Source organism: Anolis sagrei, chromosome 1 (genome assembly GCF_037176765.1).
Source record: "Anolis sagrei isolate rAnoSag1 chromosome 1, rAnoSag1.mat, whole genome shotgun sequence".
In the NCBI taxonomy this organism is placed as follows: domain Eukaryota; kingdom Metazoa; phylum Chordata; class Lepidosauria; order Squamata; family Dactyloidae; genus Anolis; species Anolis sagrei.
The window spans coordinates 171743535-171766620 of NC_090021.1; the positions used below are offsets into that span (position 1 = coordinate 171743535).

Consider the following 23086-nt stretch of genomic DNA (forward strand, 5'->3'; position numbering starts at 1 on the left):
TACCGGGCCCTAGGGAGGTACACCTGGAAGCTACAAGGCGTAGAGCTTTTTCGACCTATGCTCCAATTCTGTGGAACTCATTGCCTCCATATATTAGAGCAATGTCGGAGTTGTGACCTTTTGTAAAGGCACTCAAGACTTGGCTGTTTGGTTGTGCATTTAAGTAATCAGATCTAATTTTCCAAATAGTCACTGTTGAATGTTTTTATGTTGAATGTTTTTATATTGTGTAAATGCTATTTTTTATTTGCTCGGAGCACCTTGGTGGAGAGCGACTAATTAAGAAATAAAGTGAAGTGAAGTACCCTAGATCAGAATAAAGGATAAAGTCAAATTGTCAAACGTATCTAGCAATCACATCATGAAGGCTGGCGCTCCCGGTGGCGCAGTGGGTTAAACCCCTGTGCTGGCAGGACTGAAGACCGACAGGTCGCAGGTTCGAATCCGGGGAGAGGCGGATGAGCTCCCTCTATCAACTCCAGCTCCTCAAGCGGGGGCATGAGAGAAGCCTCCCACAAGGATGATAAAAACATCAAATCATCCGGGCGTCCCCTGGGCAACGTCCTTGCAGACAGCCAATTCTCTCACACCAGAAGCAACTTGCAGTTTCTCAAGTCGCTCCTGACACGGCCAAAAAAAAAATCACAAAGGCTAAGTGAAGCGTCCCACTTCAACTGGCTTCATGGAGGAAAGAGAGGGGTGGAGGTGGGATATCTGTCGCCCCACAAGCAGTTCCTTCTCAACAATGCTTTCCCTATCACATGTGGGAAGCATCACCCTTCTGTGGAGTATCTGTGCTGGCTGCATTGGAGCCAAAACAACACGGGAAGCTTCCTGTGTTGTGAGAGAAGCATCCAAGCAGACCCGTAGCCAGGATTTTGATTTGGGGGGGGGGGGGCTGAGTTTGGCTCAACGGGGGGCTCAGGATCTACCCTAGCAAATGTTTTCTATCATTATCCCAATACCCCCATGCATATGGGATATATTGAGCATGGTGATCAGATGATGATATGAATAAACAAACAGTTAACATAACATAGCAAGGCCTTCTCATGGACCACCCCGGGTCCATAACTAAATTTTAATCAGCTGAGCAGTTACTCTTATTTCTTTCTCATGGCTTTGTTGGGTATCACTGTTCATTGTCTCTCTCTGTGGCCAAAATGATTTAAAAGTAGTGTGCATGTGGGGGTTGCCCCAGTGATAAGCAGATACATGAAAAATACAGAAACCCATGGAAATGCAGATGAATTTCAAGATAATTCTGGTAAACATCATTTCACAAAATAGCAACAAACTATCTGAGAGGTTCTACTGCAGTGGTTCTCACCCTGGGGTCCCCAGATGTTTTTGGCCTTCAACTCCCAGAAATCCTAACAGCTGGTAAACTGGCTGGGATTTCTGGGAGTCGTAGGCCAAAAACACCTGGGGACCTACAGGTTGAGAACCACTGATTTAAGGTATCTCTAAGACTTTGAGTGCTCTTGACTAAATAGAGAAGGTGGGGGTGGGTGGGGAATCTGTTTTCTAGTTTATTTATTCAGTCTAGGCCTGGGCGGTTTCATTCGTTAATTTTGTAATTCGTTAAATATTCGTTATATTTAACAATTACAAAATGATTTCAAAATATATTTTCAAACCCGGAAGGGTTTTTCAATAACGAAACGGCATCCTCCATCCTTTTTATGAGCTTCCGCCCGTTTCGGAAATGACGTTGTAGGGATGGAGGATGCTGGGTGCCCTGGGAGCCAATTCGGCGCTCCCAAGCACCCAAACACCGTGGCTGATTGTGATTGGCCGGGAAGCCCTTTAAAAGCGGCTCCGCGTGGCCGCATTGCTCATTGCGAACGCGAGGGAGAAGACGGGAGGATCGGGAGGGAGGCTTGGCTCTTGGGATTCATTGCTTGCATTCATTTCTTGCTTTCATTTTTGCATTGGTCTCGCCCTACAACAGGGCAGGGAAAGATTTTTGTTAATTTTCCATTTTTTCTGATAAATATTTTTCTTTAATTCTTCAAAAATTTATAAAAATAATCTTAAAAAAAAGAGAAGAATCTTGTGTGCCTGTGTGTGCGTTTGTCCCTGGCCTGTGGCTGTGTTAGCTCCACAGCAGGGCAAGTTTTTGGTTAATTTTCCATTTTTAAATATTTCTGATAAATATTTCTCTTTTATTCTTCAAAAGATTCAAAAAATAACCTAAAAAAAGAGAAGAATCTTGTGTGCCTGTGTGTGCGTTTGTCCCTGTCCTGTGGCTGTGTTTGCTCCACAGCAGGGCAAGTTTTTGGTTAATTTTCCATTTTTAAATATTTCTGATAAATATTTTCATTTTTAAATATTTCTGAAATTTCGTAAATGCTTTGCGCATGCGCTGACGCGGGCGCCATCTTAACGAATCGATTCGTTATTCCCGATAAAATTACGAAATTTCGTAAAATGCTTTGCGCATGCGCTAACGCGGGCGCCATCTTTACGAATCGATTCGTAAATATTTATGAAATTTCGTAAATACCGAACTTTTTAAAGGGAAAATTTTGTAATTATTTTAAATATCGAAACAAAAAAACCCCCCAAATACAAATCGATTTTAGAAACAAACTTTTCCGTTGTTACCCAGGCCTAATTCAGTCATTTATTGGATTTGTATCCCACTTTTCTACCAAAATGGGTCCCAAAGCAGATCCATAATTCATAGTGATAAGAAATTTTTCTTTCCTGTATTCCTCCCTTTCCATAGTTTCCATTTCCCTGCTCATAGTTCATGTAGGCATTTATTTATCTCATAAACTGAAACATGAGTGGGGATGGAGGGATGTGGGAAAAAGATTGTAGTACAGTGATGTGATATAAGTGCAAATAGAATGAATGCAGTTAAAATAAACACCTTTTCAAGATGAGTGCAATCAGCATAAGAGCTTTTAAAAAAGTAATGTAGATTGAGCAAGTCACACTCTCTCAGTCTCAAAGTCAACAGCAAAATCCTGCTGATCAAATCTTTCCAAGATAACACCATGATAGGTTCAATGTATTTTGGAAACTACTCAGAAGCACACAGCAACAACAAACCAGTAGAGTGGGCAGTGGAGAATTACCTATAGTACATAATGTATCGGTGAACATGCTGTCAAGGGACAGAAGGGGTTCTCCGGATTGAAATGGCACATATTTCCCTCTGAGGGTCTGGGGCAGAGAAGAATCTAACATGGTGTGTGCAAGAGAGAAGTGTGGAGAAAATGGATGTCTGAAGAATTCCTTGTTTCCTATTTTAGTTATTAGTTTATGCAAAAATGATTGCTTGTTGCAGTATTTCTCAAACGCCTTGTTTGGTAATATAGCACCTGGAATGAATAAAATTCCAATGTGAAATATGAGTCTAAAGAATCCCTAATAGTCAGGACCAGCATAGATTGAATATTCTTTGGCAAAGGTTCTTTGTTGATCTATACTGGATATGTGCATTTCGCTATATAGGTGCTTATGTAAAAATAAATCTGCTGTTCACTGACAGAAAGCATAGTCAGCTCTGTGTTGTAAGTTCAGAAGTCAGACATTGAGTTCATGAAACATCAGTTTAGAGATATTTTAAGGAAGAGAAAATGTAGTTTGGGGAATTTGGCTGTTTGGAGGTTGATTTTTCCACAAAACATTTTGTCTACTTATCAAAAGAATTTGCAGGGTGTGTAAGCTAGAAGAAGTTTCCATCAAAGTAACACCAACAACAAAGTAATGCAACATTGAGACTAGGCATTCTTTACTTACATCCATGAATTCCACATTGGCTTTTGGGCCAGTTGTCTCATTTAGGATTTTAATAGCCACGGGTATCTTCACACTCTCTCCCTCTGGAACCCAAACACCCTAGCATGTTGAAAAAAATATAACAGAACATTAACTTCAAATTAATATTGTAGAAATCACTTCTCATTAAAAAAAAAATCAATGATGGACAATAATAATCTATATAAATAAAAATGTAATGTTTGTTTGTGGGATTAACATAACTCAAAAACCACTGGATGAATTGACCCGAAATTTGGACACAATACACCTAGCAGTCCAACGAGTGTCCCAGGCCTGTAGCCAGGATTTTGATTCGGGGGGGGGGGGGGGGCTGAGTTGGATTTGGGGGAGGGCTGAGTCTGAGTGAAAGAGGGTCTACCTAGCAAACCTTTTGTATCATCACCCCAATACCCACATGCATATGGGATATATTGAGTATGGTGATCAGATCATGATATGAATAAACGTAACAGTTTAAATAATGCACCAGTAAGGCCTTTTCGCCGACCACCATGAGAATTTCAGGAGAGTGTCCATCACCCATAAACACACACACACAAAACCCCAGCGGAACAGACTTAAAAACTCAAAAAATACACCATATATACATATACACATACACTCATATATATATATATATATATATATATATATATATACACACACACACACACACATGCACACATTCATACACACACGTATATATATGCACAAACACACACAAATATACACGTATACACACATATACATACACATTATATACATATACACGTGAACACACATATATATACACACACATGTACATATACGCATACATATATAAACACAAATATGCATATAGATAAGCACACACATATACACAATATGCATGTACACATATTAATACACAAATATATACACACACATATATACACTCACACACACACACACACGAACACACATAAACTCATATATACACACACAACAGACATATACACAGACTGGGCCACAGCAATGTGTGGCAGGGGACAGCTAGTAAGTAATAATAAAACTTTATTTATATTCTGCCACCATCTCCCAAGAGCGACTCGGGGCAGCTTACAAAAGCACGTAGTAGTGCCACAGAATACACAACACATAGTAAAATACATTTAACAGTGCCAATTTACATAATACAAATATATATAAAACAGCATATAAATCCCTTCTGGTTTAAATAAAAATAAAGCACAGCAACAGCTGTGGTTTAAAATACAGTTGTATCAATGTCAGACACATAAAATGCAGGAGTCAAGTATTAACTATTGTTTAATCATGTTTTAAGGCCTTCTTGAAGAACCATGTTTTCAATCTTTTCCAAAAAACATTAGAGTGTGTGAGGATGAGCCTTTTCAATAGATAGCCTTTTCAAGCTATAACTAAATTTTAATCAGCTGAGCAGTTACTCTTATTTCTTTCTCTTGGCTTTGTTGGGCATCACTGTTCATTGTCTCTCTCTGTGGCCAAAATGATTTAAAAGTAGTGTGCATGTGGGGGTTGCCCCATTTCCACTGCTACATATTTGCCAAGTGTGCCAAATGCATGTGGTCTGTGGCATGGACTTTCTCTATGTCTGCTGTAAAGGATGATAGAAACCACATATCTCCCCCACCATAAAAAAACCCAATTATAACAACAGCAAAACATGCTAAATTACATTATTCTTCCATTTAGGAATTTAAAAAGCATTGCCTCCATGTATCAAGGATCTGTGCAAGGAAAAAGGAGTGGAAGAACATCTGATCTTGTTTATTCCAACTAGGATGACTCTACCCTCTGCTCAACTAGTGAACACCAGTTGCATCTGGATCTCGGTAATGGTGGAAGCTTATCAGAGGAACCATGCCGTTTTATCACAGGGTGTCTGTGCCCTACACCACTGGAGAAATTACACTGCTTAGCCAGTATTGCACCACCTGACATCCGCCGGGAAGTAGCAGCCAATAGTGAAAGGACCAAGGCAGTGACATCTCCAGCTCATCCCCTGTTTGGGTATCAGCCAGCACGTCAATGACTTAAATCTAGAAATAGTTTTCTAAGATCTACAGAGAGACTCGCTGGAACACCTCAGAAAGCGAGAGTCCAAAAGTGGCAGGCTCCAATCCAGAACCTCAACCGATGACTGATACCAAATGAGAGACTCTCCCCGGGCACACAGAGGACTGGGCGACTTGGAAGGCGCTGAACAGACTGTGCTCTGGCACCATGAGATGCAGAGCCAACCTTAAGAAATGGGGCTACAAAGTGGAATCCTCGACATGCGAGTGTGGAGAAAAGCAAACCACTGACCACCTGCTGCAATGCAACCTGAGCCCTGCCACACGCACAATGGAGGACCTTCTTGCAGCAACACCAGAAGCACTCCAAGTGGCCAGATACTGGTCAAAGGACATTTAATCAACTACCAAACTCACAAATTTTGTATTTTGTCTGTTTGTTTGCTTTGTTCTGTTAGAAATGTAATAGAATTGACTGGTTGCCCTGACACGACAAATAAATAAATCAGAGGAACAAAATGGTAGTCATTTTCATGGAGTTTCCAGTACATATTGATCTTCTTATCCAAATGCCTGATAATCTTGATATTATCATCCAAGAAACATGGTTTTTCCAAGGAACACTGAGAATGAGTGAAAGTAAAGGAATGTACCTTATACACAGTTCCAAAGGCTCCAGATCCAAGGACCTTCACACGTTTTAGTTCAGTTTCCTTCAAAATACGGAGCTGTGCTTGGTTGGGAGCAGTGCCACTAGGTGTCAAGGGTTCAACCAACTGCAAAGGGAAATTGAGCTTTTATTTGTATGTGAGATGGAAAAGCAAAAGGCAATGGAAAGTGACTATTTCAAACATTTGTTGGTTAGTTAATCAAGCTTCCTCTGTGATAATGGAGAAATTTGAATTCTGTGAACATAAACATCACTGTTATCGATTTCTCTCATGCAGGCTACTGAATCCTCAATGCTTTGTGCCCTTATGGATGATCCAGCCAGAATTAAGCAAATGACATCTGAATAATTCAACAAGAGACAGTAAAATAGGTATTCAGGTTTTCTAGTGAAATAAATAGGACTGATATATGCTTAACTCTGGAAGGACTGTGCCCTACAAAATAATCTGAAGGAAGATATAAAAACATTTAATATTCATTTACTGCTATGAGACATTGAACTTTAATGTGCTACTTGGGTAAAAAAATCTAGCAATGAAACTGCCGTCAGTCATGCTGTGAAATCTCAATAAATCTAGAGAGCATGCATTTTAGAACAAAAGGTTGGCTACTGTTTAAAGACCAGCCTTTATTATAGTCTGTTGTCCTAAATTTTAGAATTTAACTGGGTTTCATGTTTTTGTTTGTGTGTATTCTTATAAAAATGTGTGTCAAAATTAATAAAGACACAACACACCCTGCTAAATTCAATAATAAATTCTATTTTTTTAAATATAATAATAATAATAATAATAATAATAATAATAATAATAATCCTTTATTTATAACCCGCTACCATCTCCCGAGGGACTCGGTGCGGCTTACAAGAGGCCAAGCCCAAATACATCAATAAAAAAGCAACAACAACAATACAGACAATAAATAAACTCATAAACAAAGCAATAAACAGTAACAATAACACCATGACGCATTAAAAACCTATGGCGGGCCAATTGTAATAATTAAAATTTTAAAAATGTTGGGCATGACAAGGTGACATATAACTAGGGTAGGTTTCCTAATTTTGGGAAGGTACACTGGAACAACCACGTTTTCAGGCTCCTCTTAAAGACGTATATTGTTTGCTACATTAAATGGGCTCAGGGGGGTTGAAAATACGTTCTGGATAATGGTGTGTTCTTAAAGTTGGTTTTGTATAACAGGATATATTGTAAAAATATTTTCAAAGGTTTTTTTTTGGGGGGGGGGGAGGTTAAGAAAAATTCAGAACTAAGATGGCAGTGATGCAGGAACAGTCTGAAATCATATCTTCAATATCAAAGGTTCCTGACTATAGAACAGTATTTGTGGTTTCAGAAGAATTTGAAACAACAATCTGTAAAATGATCCCAGATATAATTTTTCATTTTGTGTAGGACATTGTTGTTCTCATGATAAGAAATAAGAAAATGTTTTGAACATATCAGGTTGTTAATATAAATTCTAGACTCTCGTTCTTCCAAAGCATTCCCCCAATATTTAACTCCCCAGAAGTGACAAGTTGTATTTATCACTTTATATTCACATTGCGGAGTGGGGTGAGAATTACATTTCTCACTAGGTACAAGATTCATGTTTTGAAAATCCCAAGATATCTGAGTGTTCTGCCCAGACTGTTTCAGCCAATTTGCCTTTTTTAATATTAAAAGGCTAAGATCTTGCTTTGATGAAAGAATCTCATTACAAATCTCTCAGGTGAAACTGATTCTCCCTCTTAAGCTCTGGGCACCCTTGAAATCTGTTCGCAACACTTGGAAAACTGTTCAGAGCGGAGTACAGGCAGTCCCTAAGTTACAAACAAAACAGGTTCTGTGGGTTTGTTCTTAAGTTGAATTTGTATTCAACACACACACACATATACACACATACACACACACACACAAGGGGTATTTTTTAAGTAAGGTCAGTTTAGTTGCAGACACTAGTAGTTCGCGCACATACCGTAACGAGCGTGTGCGTCGTGTACCGGCATGCCTCGGGAACAACTGTGCTCAGTTTCCGCTCTGTAGCTAACCTGTACGGTTCTGTTCTGTGCTTTAAAAATGTTTAAGACTATCAACTCACCCGCCGCATGTGAGGTTCGCTCAGTGATACGGTTTTTGTCAGCAAGGAACCTGCCTGCTGCAGAAATTCATTGACATATTTATGAAGTATACGATGATACTGTTATGAGTGAAAGCAAAGTGCGTAAGTGGGTACGACAATTCAAAGATGGCCGTGACAACATTCATGATGAGGACCGCTCCTGTCGCCCTTCTTTGATTACAGACGATTTGGTTATTGGAGCAGGCGGCAAGTTTTTATGAAGAGGGTATTTTAAAATTGGTTCAGAGGGATGATAAGTGTTTGAACAAACTTGGCAACTATGTTGAAAAATAGAGTGAAGTATGTACTTTCTGAAAATACATTTACTTTTTTGAAATAAACTTTCATTGTGTACTTATGTTCCAACGGACCTTACTTAAAAAATACTTCTTGTGTATGTGTGTGTGTGTGTGTACACTGAACCATTAGAAAGCAAAGGTGTTACTATCTCAGTCACTTAAGTGGACATTTTGAAGACTTTCAGATTTCCGGATTCCAGATAAGGGATGATAAACTTGTATGATGTAAGTAATTGTAAATTGCTATTCGGTTATATTTCCATGCCTTGTGCTTTTGAACCGTAATCCAACAAAACATGTGAATGGCATTAGTCAGAAGAACATGCGTTGATTAACACTGTGTAGAGCTTTTGGATGGAAATTTAGATTTCTGTAAACCAAAAATGAGAAAAGACTTGCCTCTAAACAGTGACAAATAACCTGTCTTCTCACAGGATAAGGAAAATAATTAAGGGCTACTCCTGTTCAAATTGGGTTGAAACCACTGCAGTATTTCAAAGTGTCTGTTTCCAGGGCTAAATGCTTCATATGCTGCCATTTGAGCACTGTTATCATGGCTCTTTGAACACTGTGGACTACTTAATTACTTGAATAGAGACTATGCTGTGCAGGCAAAAAATATCGAGAACGGGGAATTACTTAATTTATCTAGAACAAAAACAAAGAGCAGAGCATAGACATCCGCCTGACACAATAATTTTTACACTTTGCTTCCCTTAATTAACTTTCAAGCATCAAGATGCAAGTCAGATAATAAAGGAGGAGGAGGAAGACGATATATGATTTGTATAAAGTCTGATATGTAATATTCACGGTATCTATCATCACCATCTTTATTCAGTCCAATTTACCTTCCAAAAGCTTAGATAAGACCAGGTAAATATGAAGAAGATGCAGTGAATGCAATACGTATTACAGTCCTTTAATTTTTTATTCCCAGGCATCAAAAGGCAGTTTAAAAATCAAAACTCATAGGCTGTAAACTGATGAAAATTTATCCCATTCAAATATCCCCTCAGTTTGGGGATTCAAGATTGTATGATTTGTTTGTTTGGCTTGTAGCAGAGCAACGCTGCTACTAATATCTTACAATTCTGTTCCCCCCGCACTCCTGTTTTTATATTATTCTGTTTTTGATTTTCAGTCTTTGTTAAGTTTGCTGCATGTGTAGTTTGGACTTGTTTTCTTTTATTCTCATTCTCTTATTGGTGATTAATGTACATGGGCTCATACTCAAATTGATTCATACATTGTGAAAAAGCAAACTTGTACAGTAATATCCTGATTTCCTTTTGTGCAATATTGAAGGAAATGCACATTCACACAGAGACATATTAGTAATTTATAAGATAAAGAATAAAACAACAATATGAAACCCAAACCATAAAAATGCGCTTGAATCTGCATTTCAGGAGAATACCTTGAATACTGTACTTTAAGGACTCTTTGTTACTTTCTGTGTTCTCTGGGAATTATTAAAGAAAGAACAAGGGATTCTTTGCTTTTTGCTTTATTCCAGTGGGGAAAAGAATGAAATATTGGCCCTCTTCTTTGCTTTCCGAGACTACATCATTGGTAATCTTGCTTTTGGGGAGAATGTTTTGAACACTAGCATGTTCCTTCCAGAAATAAATGGTTTCCACAAAAGAATATTTAATAACCATTCACCAGTGTGAACAAAGCTATATCTGTTCCATAACCACAGGCCTGAAATGGATCTAGATAATCTGTTTCATCCAGAAATCCTTAGAGTTGGGAGGCCCCTGTACACTCCAAAACCTTGCTCAAAAAGAGAAGGTTGGGCACTAGCCATAGTTGAGCATTATAGAGGGGTTCAGGAATGGCTTTTTAAATATAGGTCTCACAACTGTCTCCTTTAGGCAAGTTGGAACTTTTCCTTGTTCCAAGGAGTCATTGACCATCACCTTAACCCGCTCTGTCAGTCCCCTTCAGGCCAGTTTGATCAACCAGGAAGGGCAAGGATATAGAATGCATGTGGAAGCTCTCACCTCTCCAAGGATTCTGTTTTATGGCCAGAATTGTATCCTTGAGGACCAGTATGTAACAGCTCTCTGACCACTACAAACAGCTCTGTTGGGTGGTTCCTTGCAGATGCAATGTTAGCAGCAACAAATGCTTTCTCTGCTGCCATGTAGTAGGCTTTCAAATATGATCTCACCAGTACTTGGTCAAATTTGTTATTAGTCTTCCTCCGACATTGCCCTAGTCTCCATTTCACTTGCTTCATTATCACCAGCTCCTTGGAAAACCAAGGGACTGATTTGGCTCTGCTCAGTGAGAGGATGGTTGTGTCCACACCCTGACCATTTGCCCATTCCAGGGGTCAGCCAGACCTTCAACAGAATCACCTGCTGGGGCAGACTATCCCCATGGAGGTTTTGAGTCCCAGCGAGTCTAAAGCTCACCAGGTAATTATCAGTCCATGACAATGGAAATGTGACAAGTTCCTCCACAACACCATCACTCCATCCTGCACAAAAAACAAGGTCTAATGTGAGGCTCACAATACACTTTCAAATGGTACTTGTAGGAAAGGTTTTGCTATCCCATAACATTTGGTTGTTTGATGGAAGTAAAATTTTATTTCCCACAGAATAATGACGCAAGTCGCAAAAGTAGTCAATGGGCTCCAGGTCCATGGTTTCCACAGATCATGGATTGTCATATTCTATACATAAAATGGTGGTTGCATGAACAGGGAAATATCACTGTCACTTAATAATACAGTATCCAACATGACCATTCCCTTTTTCGGCACTTTGACTGTGTGTCCTAATTGTGGTAGAAAGATTTGAGTATCAATCAATGAATAATGCTAGGACTGGTGGAATTTGTGGCTTGAAACATCTAGAGAACCTTTCCATAATTTAGACAAAGGAAGAAAAGAATAAGTGAGTGAATTGCTGTGTGGAATAAAGAAATGAAAATGTCTTCACCTCAGTCTCTAAGAATCTTCGTAAGGCTCTCTTCTTTTTGATGCTCTTCCGCCTCACATAGACTGCAAAGGTCAAGCCCAAAATGACGATGATGAAGAGTCCACCAATCACTCCAGCAGCAATCAGGGGAGTTCTACAAATCAGCATTCAACAATCATCATAAGTCACCTGGAAACAAGGTTGTCCATTGGCTTAAACATTAAACATTAAATACTAAAAACCCATGTTAAGTTTATTAAATTGTGTGTTAGTCTAGTCACATTTAAACCACACCAAAAATACAGTAAGCTTGTGACAAAGTTTTTCTTTATCACATCTGCTCTGAATTATTACTGTTTTGTGAAAAACAGGCCATCATGCAAGGCAGGGAGTGGAGGAGAAGACAAGACCATGCAGAAAACTAGCATAAGCTCTGATGACAAAAGCAAAGGCCTCAGATGTCTTTGATAGTCACTTATATAATAATCATCACAATATGTGTGTGTGTGTGTGTGTGTGTGTATGTGTGAAGTATTCCAAATGAAGAGCTCTTCACTCTTTACCATGTTTCATGCCAGTTTCACAAGTTGGAAATAATTCTTCAAATTACAACTCGCAGAATTAACAAGCTAGCATGGCTTAGGACCTTATCACAATAGGAAATACTCAATTTCTGAGACTGTTTGGGAATGAATTCAAACAGGTCCCATCACATGACATTTGCCTCATCCCGTCAGTATTCCGTCAGAATCCATCTGCAAAGAGTCGCAGAAACAGATTATTTTCAGGCAGAATTCTAATCATGGTTTTTGAAATACTATGGATTTTTTTGTTGCTGAAGCACAGTTTTTGTGTGTAATAGGAAAATCTGTTTGCATCCCATCAGCAATTATACTTTAAAAAATGTCATAGAGTGATGTAGAGAGTGTTTTGAATGGATTGGGAGGAATCAGCCTTCTGTGGTGTGATGAGACAAAGCACATTATTTTCCAATCATATGAATCATAATTATCAGGTGTGATCAGAAGAGTATGCATCTCATCTCAATACAGTATGCATCCAGTCCTAAAAAATATGGGATGCATACTGATATAAACTGATTATATCCCAGTGTGGTAAGGTCCTTAGTATAACTAACACAAGGTTCTTGTGGGTTTTCTCGGGCTATAGGGTCATGTTCTAGAGGCATTTCTTTTGACGTTTCGCCTGCATCTATGGCAAGCATCCTCAGAGGTAGTGAGGATGCTTGCCATAGATGCAGGCGAAACATCAGGAGAAATGCCTCTAGAACATGGCCCTATAGCCCGAAAAAACCCACAAGAACCTAGTGATTCCAGCCATGAAAGCCTTCGACAATACATAACTAACACTGTTTGATGACTTAAGATATGGAGCACAATCTCCATATGGTAAGTTAGTGCACATAGTCCTTCCCTGTCATACACCAATTCCATCAAATGCATTCTGAGACTAATGTACAGAAATAATAATTCTATGAAAATATTTTTTGTTATTGAGCATAATGATGAAATTCTTTGTGGAATACCAATAAACATTCAAACCAAAAAAATCCTTTCTTTTTTGTTTCCTAAATGGAAAATCACAATTCATTTTTTCCTACCCAATTCTATGCTGTTCTAGTATACCTTCAAGTCACTTCTGACTTATAGCAACCTGAAGGCAAACCTATCATGAAGTCTTCTTGACAGGACTTGCCTTTGCCTTTCTCTGAGATTGAGAAATTGCAACTTGCCTAGTGTTTCCATGGCTGACTAGGAATTCAGACCATGGTCTCCAAGTGTCCTAGTCCAACATTACTGGCTCTTTACCTAGCTTTGTGACATGCAATAGAGACACTTACTGGCCTAAATTCAACTTTTATTCCCATCTAGAGTTGTCTCATTGAATCAATATATTTGGTTAATGAACACTTGGAGGAAAGTTTCACTAATTCAGTGGATCTAGTCTCATTTGAATGCAGGGTGGCACAGAGCAGATAATGCTCTGCCATTAAGATACACCATGAACCAGGCCCGTAGCCAGGATTTTGATTCGGGGGGGGGGAGGGGGGGGCTGAGTTTGATTTGGGGGGGGGGGTGAGTATGAGTGAAAGAGGGTCTACCCTAGCAAACCTTTTGTATCATTACCCCAATACCCCTATGCTTATGGGATATATTGAGCATGGTGATCAAACCATGATATGAATAAACATAACAGTTTAAATAATGTACCAGTAAGGCCTTTTCGCAGACCACCAATGAGAATTTTGGGGGGGGGGGGGGTGAAGCCCCCCAAGCGCCCTCCCCCCCCCCCCCCCCCGGCTACATGCCTGCCATTAAGCAATCACTAACTCCTTAAAGGAAAACAAGAAGAGTGCCTTGGAATTCATCTCAAAGAGATCAACAATAGACACTTACTTTGCAAGAATGCCATATTTCACTATCCTCAGTAATACTCCCATATGAGCTTGCAAATAGGGAGAGAGACACTCACACACATACACACATGAAACAAGCTGAAAGTTCAAAGTTAATACTGCAAATTACACAAGGTGGCTCAACAGGGGGGCATGTATCAACTTTCCAGCCATTCCAAAGCATCAAACACATCTACCATCCATATCGTGCTGGCAGACTCAGGGGTTTCAAGCCTAATTACCTACATATATTATTATTAAATGTTTTAAAGTGCAAGCTGGAGAACGGCAAAAACACAAAATTCTGGACTGCAAAGGAAGGCCTGGGGAGAGAACATCTGTTCTCCTATCATCTCTATTAAAATAGATAATATAAGGTATATGTTGGCTGAGTTTTGAGGCTTGGTTACTACAGAATTTATGAAAAGAAATTATTAATCTTTATCCATGTAATAGCACAGGCTTCTATGTACTTAACTAAGTGACAGTTTCCTTGAAAGTTCATCTGTTAAGGACCCTTTTAACTATGTTGGATATTTCCTTCCTTAATATGATATTCACACATATTTTATTTTCCTAGTCCTTAGCTGAACTATGGCTTAAATTAGTGAACTAAAAAGAGGAGCATAGATTCAAACCACATAATGAGGACAATTCAAAAACCTGTACGTGCTTAAAAAGGTTTTTTATTATTTCCTCCATAATGCCTAAAACCACTTAAAATAATAACAACAATGTACAGAATTGTACAGACTGAGAAATGAAAAGGTAAGAATATCTTTCCGGTTGTAGTGTCTGTTAACAGCTATATTTGTTACACTTTCAGGCATTTTAATAGCAATAAGCTAACGCTGTAAGGTAGAGGAAGGGGTGCTCTGCTCTGAAGAATATAGAGTCCTGTTAAGCTCTTGCTGGCAAGAAGAAAATACCAACAGAGCTGAGTTCTGGCTCTTTTCTCCTTCCACAGGAGAACAAAACAATCAACAAATACCACTCCATTGCTTCACTTTGCTGTACTTGCCTAGAGCTCTGAAGTCCCTTCCATGCACACAGCATGGAGTGAGCATAAAAAGGAATTAGATTCACTGAGTCTGGCTACCACCTCACCCGCCACATAGGAAACGTGCTACAAAACAGGAGCTTTTTTGTTGAGTTCCAGGGCCAGAGAAGCAGATGGCGGAAACAGAAGAACGGCCTGCCTCAGGAGAGCCTGTTGCTCCATCCATGTTCAACATCTATACAAATGACCAGCCACTGCCAGAAGGGACAGAGAGTTTCATCTATGCTGATGATCATGCCATCACAGCTCAGGCAGAGAGCTTTGAGATGGTAGAACAGAAGCTCTCCGAAACTCTAGGTGCTCTTACTGCCTATTACAGGGAAAAACAGCTGATCCCCAACCCATCTAAAACACAGACATGTGCCTTTCACCTTAAGAACAGACAAGCATCCCGAGCTCTGAGGATTACCTGGGAAGGAATCCCACTGGAGCATTGCAGCACACCCAAATACCTGGGAGTCACTCTGGACCGTGCTCTGACCTACAAGAAGCACTGCCTGAACATCAAACAAAAAGTGGGTGCTAGAAACAATATCATACGAAAGCTGACTGGCACAACCTGGGGATTCAGCCAGACACAGTGAAGACATCTGCCCTTGCGCTGTGCTACTCTGCTGCTGAGTATGCATGCCCAGTGTGTAACACATCTCACCACACTAAACAGTGGATGTGGCTCTTAATGAGACATGCCGCATTATCACGGGGTGTCTGCGCCCCTACATCACTGGAGAAATTACACTGCTTAGTCGGTATTGCACCACCTGATATCCACCAGGAAGTAGCAGCGAATAGTGAAAGGACCAAGGCAGAGACATCTCCAGCTCATCCCCTGTTTGGGTATCAGCCAGCATGTCAACGACTTAAATCAAGAAATAGTTTTTTAAGATCTACAGAGACACTCGCTGGAACACCTCAGCAAGCGAGAGTCCAAAAGTGGCAGGCTCAAACCCAGAACCTCAACCAATGGCTGATAGCAAATGAGAGACTCCCCCGTGGGCACTCAGAAAACTGGGCAACTTGGAAGGCGCTGAACAGACTGCACTCTGGCACCACAAGATGCAGATCCAACCTCAAGAAATGGGGCTACAAAGTGGCATCCACGACATGTGAGTGTGAAGAGGAGCAAACCACTGACCACTTACTGCAATACAACCTGAGCCCTGCCACATGCACAATGGAGGACTTTCTTGCAGTATCACTGGAAGCACTCCAAGTGGCCAGATACCGGTCAAATGACATTTAATCAACTACCAAACTCACAAATTTTGTATTTTTTCTGTTTGTTTGCTTTGTTTCTGTTAGAATTGTAATATAATTGACTGGTCGCCCTGACATGACAAATAAATAAATACTGAGTCTGGGTCTGTTCCTTTCCCTCCACACCATCGTACCCTTTAATATTTTTTGCCCTTTTATAAGATTACATTTGTTATTTCGATGAGGTGACCGCCACAAAACCCTGTGGAAAGACACTAATTTCACTGGACACTAACATGAAAAATCCAGATCCACAGAGTACGTTGTGAGGAGAGATCTGTAACGTTTTTTGGGGAAGTTACCATAGAAACCTGAGAAGAGTCAATACGGGAACTTTCATATACACTCTTTTTTTTTTTTTTAGTATGTGTCCATTTCCAGTAATATAATTAATGCTGCATTTAAAATATGGCTAGTCAGGTTCTGTCTAATATAGATTGATTTAACTGTGACGGAAAAACAGCTAAATCCAATAGATTGGACTCTCAGGTGAAGCAGGTTCAACTTAAGCAAAAGAACAAGTCTCTTCATACTGTTCTGTATACTTTTTATGTCACAGAAAGAGGTGGGAGGAGAAAAAGTGTCTTATTCTAAGATAGAAACAGGGTAGCAATTGCAAACTCAAGAGGAATGATGTGTGACTTGCACCTTCAACTCTTCTTCACATGGCCTTTCTCTGCATGAAACATCTCAGTTAAACCCTGCAAATTGGGTTAGAGTACAGTAATCACGCTTCACTCTACAAAATTGCATTGGGTTTGCTCTGTGTTTATTTTTGTGTATTAAGTGGAAAATGTGCTTTTCACAAACGTAAGCACGTTGCCGAAGGAGCGGAAATGTATTACACACCAGGAGGTCAGACTGCTATGGCGACAGCCATTCTAGTTGCTCAGTAATAGTTCAGATATGTCTGGCATTTTGCAGGTGGCAGGGATAGCGGAGTATAATTAATCCAATGTTTTATTCTACTGAAATTTAATTGTGGCACTGAATCAAAGATGGACACTAGGCAGAATAATTGAGATAAAAGGAATGGCCACGTCATGCAATAAAAATGCATTCAACTTCCCAATAGAGCCCTCAAAAACAGAAAATGTAGTTCAGCTTCTCAACAGAGTCAACACATACTCAGAGCAAAAAGCAAAGCATGTTGGAGATGACATGTGCATGGCCCACCTAACATCAAACGGCACCATATATACTCGAGTATAAACTGACCTGAATATAAGCAGAGGCAATTATATTATATATTATATTATATGTTATAATTGTATATTATTATATTATATTATATTATATTAATTGTATATTAAAGCACCCCTGACAGATGGCCATCCATTTTAATAATAATATTAATATTAATAATAATAATATAATAATAGTTTTAAGCTGCTGGGCCAGGAAGACGTTTAGCTGGGTTAAGACAAGCCGTTTTAAAGTGTTTTAAAGACTGGATTCCTGTAAGTGCTGACTCCATTCGGATTGTTTTTGGATGGACATCTCATTCTGACTTGGGACAGTTTTTGAGAACGCTTTTCCTTGCTTCCACCTTGTTTACTTGTGTTTTCTAACCCTGTGATTTTGAAGCAGTTTGCTTGAACGTTCTGTTATCCCAGATTATTTCCCAGGATAATCCAGATTATTTGCTAAATTACATTTTTTGCACAGCAATTTGCTACAGACTTTAAGTTCTTGATAGATACACTGAATTAAGTGCTTCTAGCTATTTTTGTTGTTATAATAACAATATAATAATATAATATAATATAATATACAATTATAATATAATATAATATACAATTATAATATAATATAATATACAATTATAATATAATATAATATACAATTATAATATATTATAATTGACAGCAGTAAATGATCATTGAGCAAACAGGCTAACAACAACAACAACAACAACAACAACAACAAGTTTGTTTATAGTCTGCCTTCTCTCCCTGAAAAGACTCAGGATGGCTTATAAGGACAAAAACAAAATAGAAATAAATTGTAAAAAATAACAATTAAAAGAAGCAATCAAAAATTCACAAAAAGCAAAACAATCATTTAAAAAGGCAATTAGTTCCATAAATAACATAGTCAATTAATAGAATCAACATGAGAAATGAACAATAAAAACGTGGCTGAGTTATTTCTAACTCAGTGAGTTATTTTTAGAGAAGGATTTCACTAGTTGCCGCTGAGCTTGAAGGATCCATAGCCACCTCCTTTACTTGCAGATGGGGCTAGATTTAAACAGTGACTCTCCAATTATAAGGATTAAGAAAGATTCTCTGCAAGCCAAGAACATAGTACTGAACCAGATGGACAAACTATGTACTTTGGTATATGGAGGCTTCCTATGTTCCAGTCTCTTCTCCATTCCAGTATTTATTTGTTTATTTAGAACATTTCTATCCCGTCTGATTCTCCACCTCCAAAGAGGGACTCGGGGTAGTTAAACAAAGTGCTGTAAACAGTAAACAGAGTGCTGATCTTTATGGAAAGATGACAATAGCTGATATTAATCTACCTTAACAAATACAAAAATAATGCCATATCCAGTTTTGTTTTATATACAATTTTGTATGAAATCCTGAGAACCGACCAAACCTAGTTTCTTGGAGTTCCTAAAAATCTAACTTTTCAAAACTCTGCCTAGAGTTGTCCATTTGATTTTACCACTGGTTGCTTTTGGGAGTCTCTCATCAACATGCAAGATGTGTATGTACTCCTACTGGATCACAGTCTGCCCATACAAATTATGAAACAGAACATGATCCTTTCATATTTTGGAATGTATCCCACTGAACCATTTTGATTAGACTTTGCTGGTGATTTTAGTGGTAAAAAGACTCTAGAACGAGAGCTCCTAGAAACAATGCATGGATTAGTTGAATATCATGCCGGGTTGTACTCAGAGTTAGATGCATCTACATTGTAGAATTGACATCCCTTTAATTGCCATGGCTCAATGCTATGGAATCTTGGAATTGGTAGTTTGGTGAGAGTGTCATGGACTCTTATCTTGTGTGTTTCTGGTCGCTTCTGAACAGACTGCGCTCTGGCACCACAAGATGTAGAGCCAATCTTAAGAAATGGGGCTACAAAGTGGAATCCACGACATGCGAGTGTGGAGAAGAGCAAACTACAGACCACCTGCTGCAATGCAACCTGAGCCCTGCACATGCACAATGGAGGACCTCCTTGCGGCAACACCAGAGGCAGTCCAAAGTGGCCAGCTACTGGTCAAAGGACATTTAATCAACTACTAAGCTTGCAAATTCTGTGTTTTGTCTGTTTGTTTGTTTGTTTGTTTTTGTTAAAAATGTAACACAAACTTCTGGTTGCTGATGACACGATAAATAAATAAATCTTGCGTGTTCAAGACATCGGAACACCTCCATGCCATGAGTTCACAGCCCAGGTTGAGAAATGAAAACAGAATGAAAACATCTAGGGCTCAGCCTGGGAAAGAGCCTGATAACACGAACCAGCTCAGACTGGAAGACCTCGATGCAGGAACTTTCGGGAGTTGAGGGGGTTGGGCTTTTTAAGTATTGAAGTGAGAAGTTGTCCACCTTTTCTTCAGTCATAACTTTGTTGTATAGTAGTAACCTAGCATTAAAGACACTTCCAAGATTTCCTTCTGAGTGAATTACATTACTCTCAAAATTTTGGTTTAAGTGCCAGCATCATAGAGATATGCATTTCTTTAGTTGTTCCTAGAAAAATGGTTCTCTGTGGACAACTCGCTTGCTGTTTTCCTATTTACTGACTAGTTTTTGGCAGAGAAAGTTCAAGAAAGTATAAAGCTATGACTCCCATGATTCCATGGCACTGAGCCATGATAGTTAAATTTTTATCAAAACAGTATTAATTCTACTGTGTAGATGCACTGTAGTTTATACTACTTCAGTCATACTTAGAACACCCACCTCTTTAATACTTCTATTGAAAAAGCATAGCTAAATCATTGCCTCAAATCATAATAAACAAGCTTGTTCAGGCAGTGCTTCTGCCAGAATATCAAGCAAAAAGTGGGCGCTAGAAACAATATCATATGAAAGCTGACTGGCACAACCTGGGGATCACAACCAGACACAGTGAAGACATCTGCCCTTGCGCTTTGCTACTCTGCTGCTGAGTATGCATGCCCAGTGTGGAACACATCTCACCACACTAAAACAGTGGATGTGGCTCTTAATGAGACATGCCGCTTTATCACAGGGTGTCTGCACCCTACACCACTGGAGAAATTACACTGCTTAGCCGGTATTGCACCACCTGACATCCGCCGGGAAGTAGCAGCCAATAGTGAAAGGACCAAGGCAGTGACATCTCCAGTTCATCCCTTGTTTGGGTATCAGTCAGCATGTCAATGACTTAAATCAAGAAATAGTTTTCTTAAATCTACAGAGACACTCGCTGGAACACCTCAGCAAGCAAGAGTCCAAAAGTGGCAGGCTCAAACCCAGCACCTCAATCCATGGCTGATACCAAATGAGAGACTCCCCCCTGGGCACACAGAAAACTGGGCGACTTGGAAGGCGCTGAACAGACTGCGCTCTGGCACCACGAGATGCAGAGCCAATCTTAAGAAATGGGGCTACAAAGTGGAATCCACGACATGCGAGTGTGGAGAAGAGCAAACCACTGACCACCTACTGCAATACAACCTGAGCCCTGCTACATGCACAATGGAGGACCTTCTTGCGGCAACACCAGAGGCACTCCAAGTGGCCAGATACTGGTCAAAGGACATTTAATCAACTACCAAGTTTGCCAAATTTGTGGGGGTTTTTTGTCTGTTTGTTTGTTTTGTTCTGTTAGAAATGTAATACAATGCTATGGTTGCTGATGACACGATAAATAAATGAATAAATAATAAACAAGCTGGCACTCATCCCAGAATTTCTGTCTATATTCTGGGGAAAATATTGTATTTTCATACATCCCAATGAATATATGAAATTTCCATGCTCACATAACATATTTTTAAAAATTCACCTTTGTTTGAGGCACTTAAAAATACATTCAGCAATATCTAACCTAAAAGGCCTATTCATTTCACTATACAAGTAACAACAAACCTGGATATCCTTGCAGTACTAGGTCCAGATTAGGTAGGTAATACCCTAATTTGTGATATTTTGCAAGGTTTAAATAATTTGAACACCGAGCTGACATTATCTGAAAAGGATTCTGGATCTACATAGGAATGGAAGTGGCCAATATCTTCACCTGTGTCAGATTTTTTTACACATTGTGTAAAAGCTGCTCTAAGGATAAGGGAAGATGCTATGTTTTAAAGTGGGGAGTAGTGTTAGAAATAAGTCCATATTTTTGTCCTCAAAAATAGAATGTGTGTATTCAAACTGTTTTCACTATACTTAACGGGTTAGCTGTCCATCTAATGGTATAACTGCACAAGGGCTTCCCTAAACCTGCAACTTGTCTCTGGAACATTTTGATGTATTAGTATTCTAACAAACTGCCCCAGAATATATCAGTATTTACATTTGCACTCTAGCTACTTCTAAATATGCAAGCCCTAACTTTCTGAAGTGTGTGAGGGAATAAACTTCTCCTAGGCTCATAAATATCAAGGAGACTTCAAGGTAGCTACAAAACAAAAAAGGTATACAGTATTTATTCCTGGGTATGCCTTGATGCTACTCTGGGAGTTATCACTATTATATTACAAGAGTAGTATTCTGTCTGTGTAAATGCCCTACACAAGTTCTACCATGATTACCAAATCCCTCTTGATTATGGGAAAAAAGACAAAATAAAGTCAAGAGTCTGATATAAATTAATGCAAGACTCTCCCAATGCTGGTCCTGATATCTGCTGAATTCCAATGAGTTTTTTTTTTTAAGATTAACTGCCAAAATATCCTGACTTTTATAGATGTACCGAATGATTTTATCAGTATTACCATTTATGAAGTAATTTGTCATGGTAAGCCGTTATTTGATCCTCTGGATGCCATTGCTATTAGTAATTAAAGAAAAGGGGCTAATAAACTGTGACTCAAGAAAACTCCTAATTTTCTAGTTCTTCTTGTCAACATTCACTCTATGCTACAATTTCTAAAGCAGAAACTGAATAGTTATGTCAGGAATGCTTTGTCTGTGTATTCTTGCATGGCGGGGGATTGGACTGGATGATCCTTGTGCTGTTTTCCATCTCTGATTTTATGGGTTCATGGTATAACCTACTCTGGCTGGTTAATGGGGTCAGTCCAGTGCAGAAATGTTCCATATTGACCCTGAATGTGGATACACACACTGTCCTGAACCTAAGGAACCAATAGATCAGAATCAAGATGGTTTATCTAGGCCAAGACTATATCAGCTGTGCAGGGCTGTCACTTTACCATCTGTGTCCATGAATGCTCCTAGCCATCATGGACATCCTGAGCTGACATCATCAAGCGTCTAAATAGAGGCTGGATGGCCATCTGTCGGGGGTGCTTTGAATGCAATGTTCCTGCTTCTTGGCAGGGGGTTGGACTGAATGGCCCTTGA

At 39.3% G+C, this 23086-nt stretch overlaps 1 protein-coding gene across 5 annotated transcripts in view; it reads right to left on the reverse strand.

The window, feature by feature from the left end:
* The window catches only part of ERBB4 (erb-b2 receptor tyrosine kinase 4), a 1155234-nt gene that overhangs the window by 242928 nt on the left and 889220 nt on the right, over nucleotides 1–23086 (reverse strand). For all 5 annotated transcript variants that reach the window (XM_067470344.1, XM_060781240.2, XM_067470353.1 and 2 more), the window contains exons 17-19: nucleotides 11845–11977; nucleotides 6446–6568; nucleotides 3757–3855 (exon numbers count right to left, since the gene is read on the reverse strand). In XM_067470344.1, the coding sequence (XP_067326445.1) occupies nucleotides 3757–3855; nucleotides 6446–6568; nucleotides 11845–11977 (355 nt within the window). The remainder of the gene's footprint in view (nucleotides 1–3756; nucleotides 3856–6445; nucleotides 6569–11844; nucleotides 11978–23086) is intronic.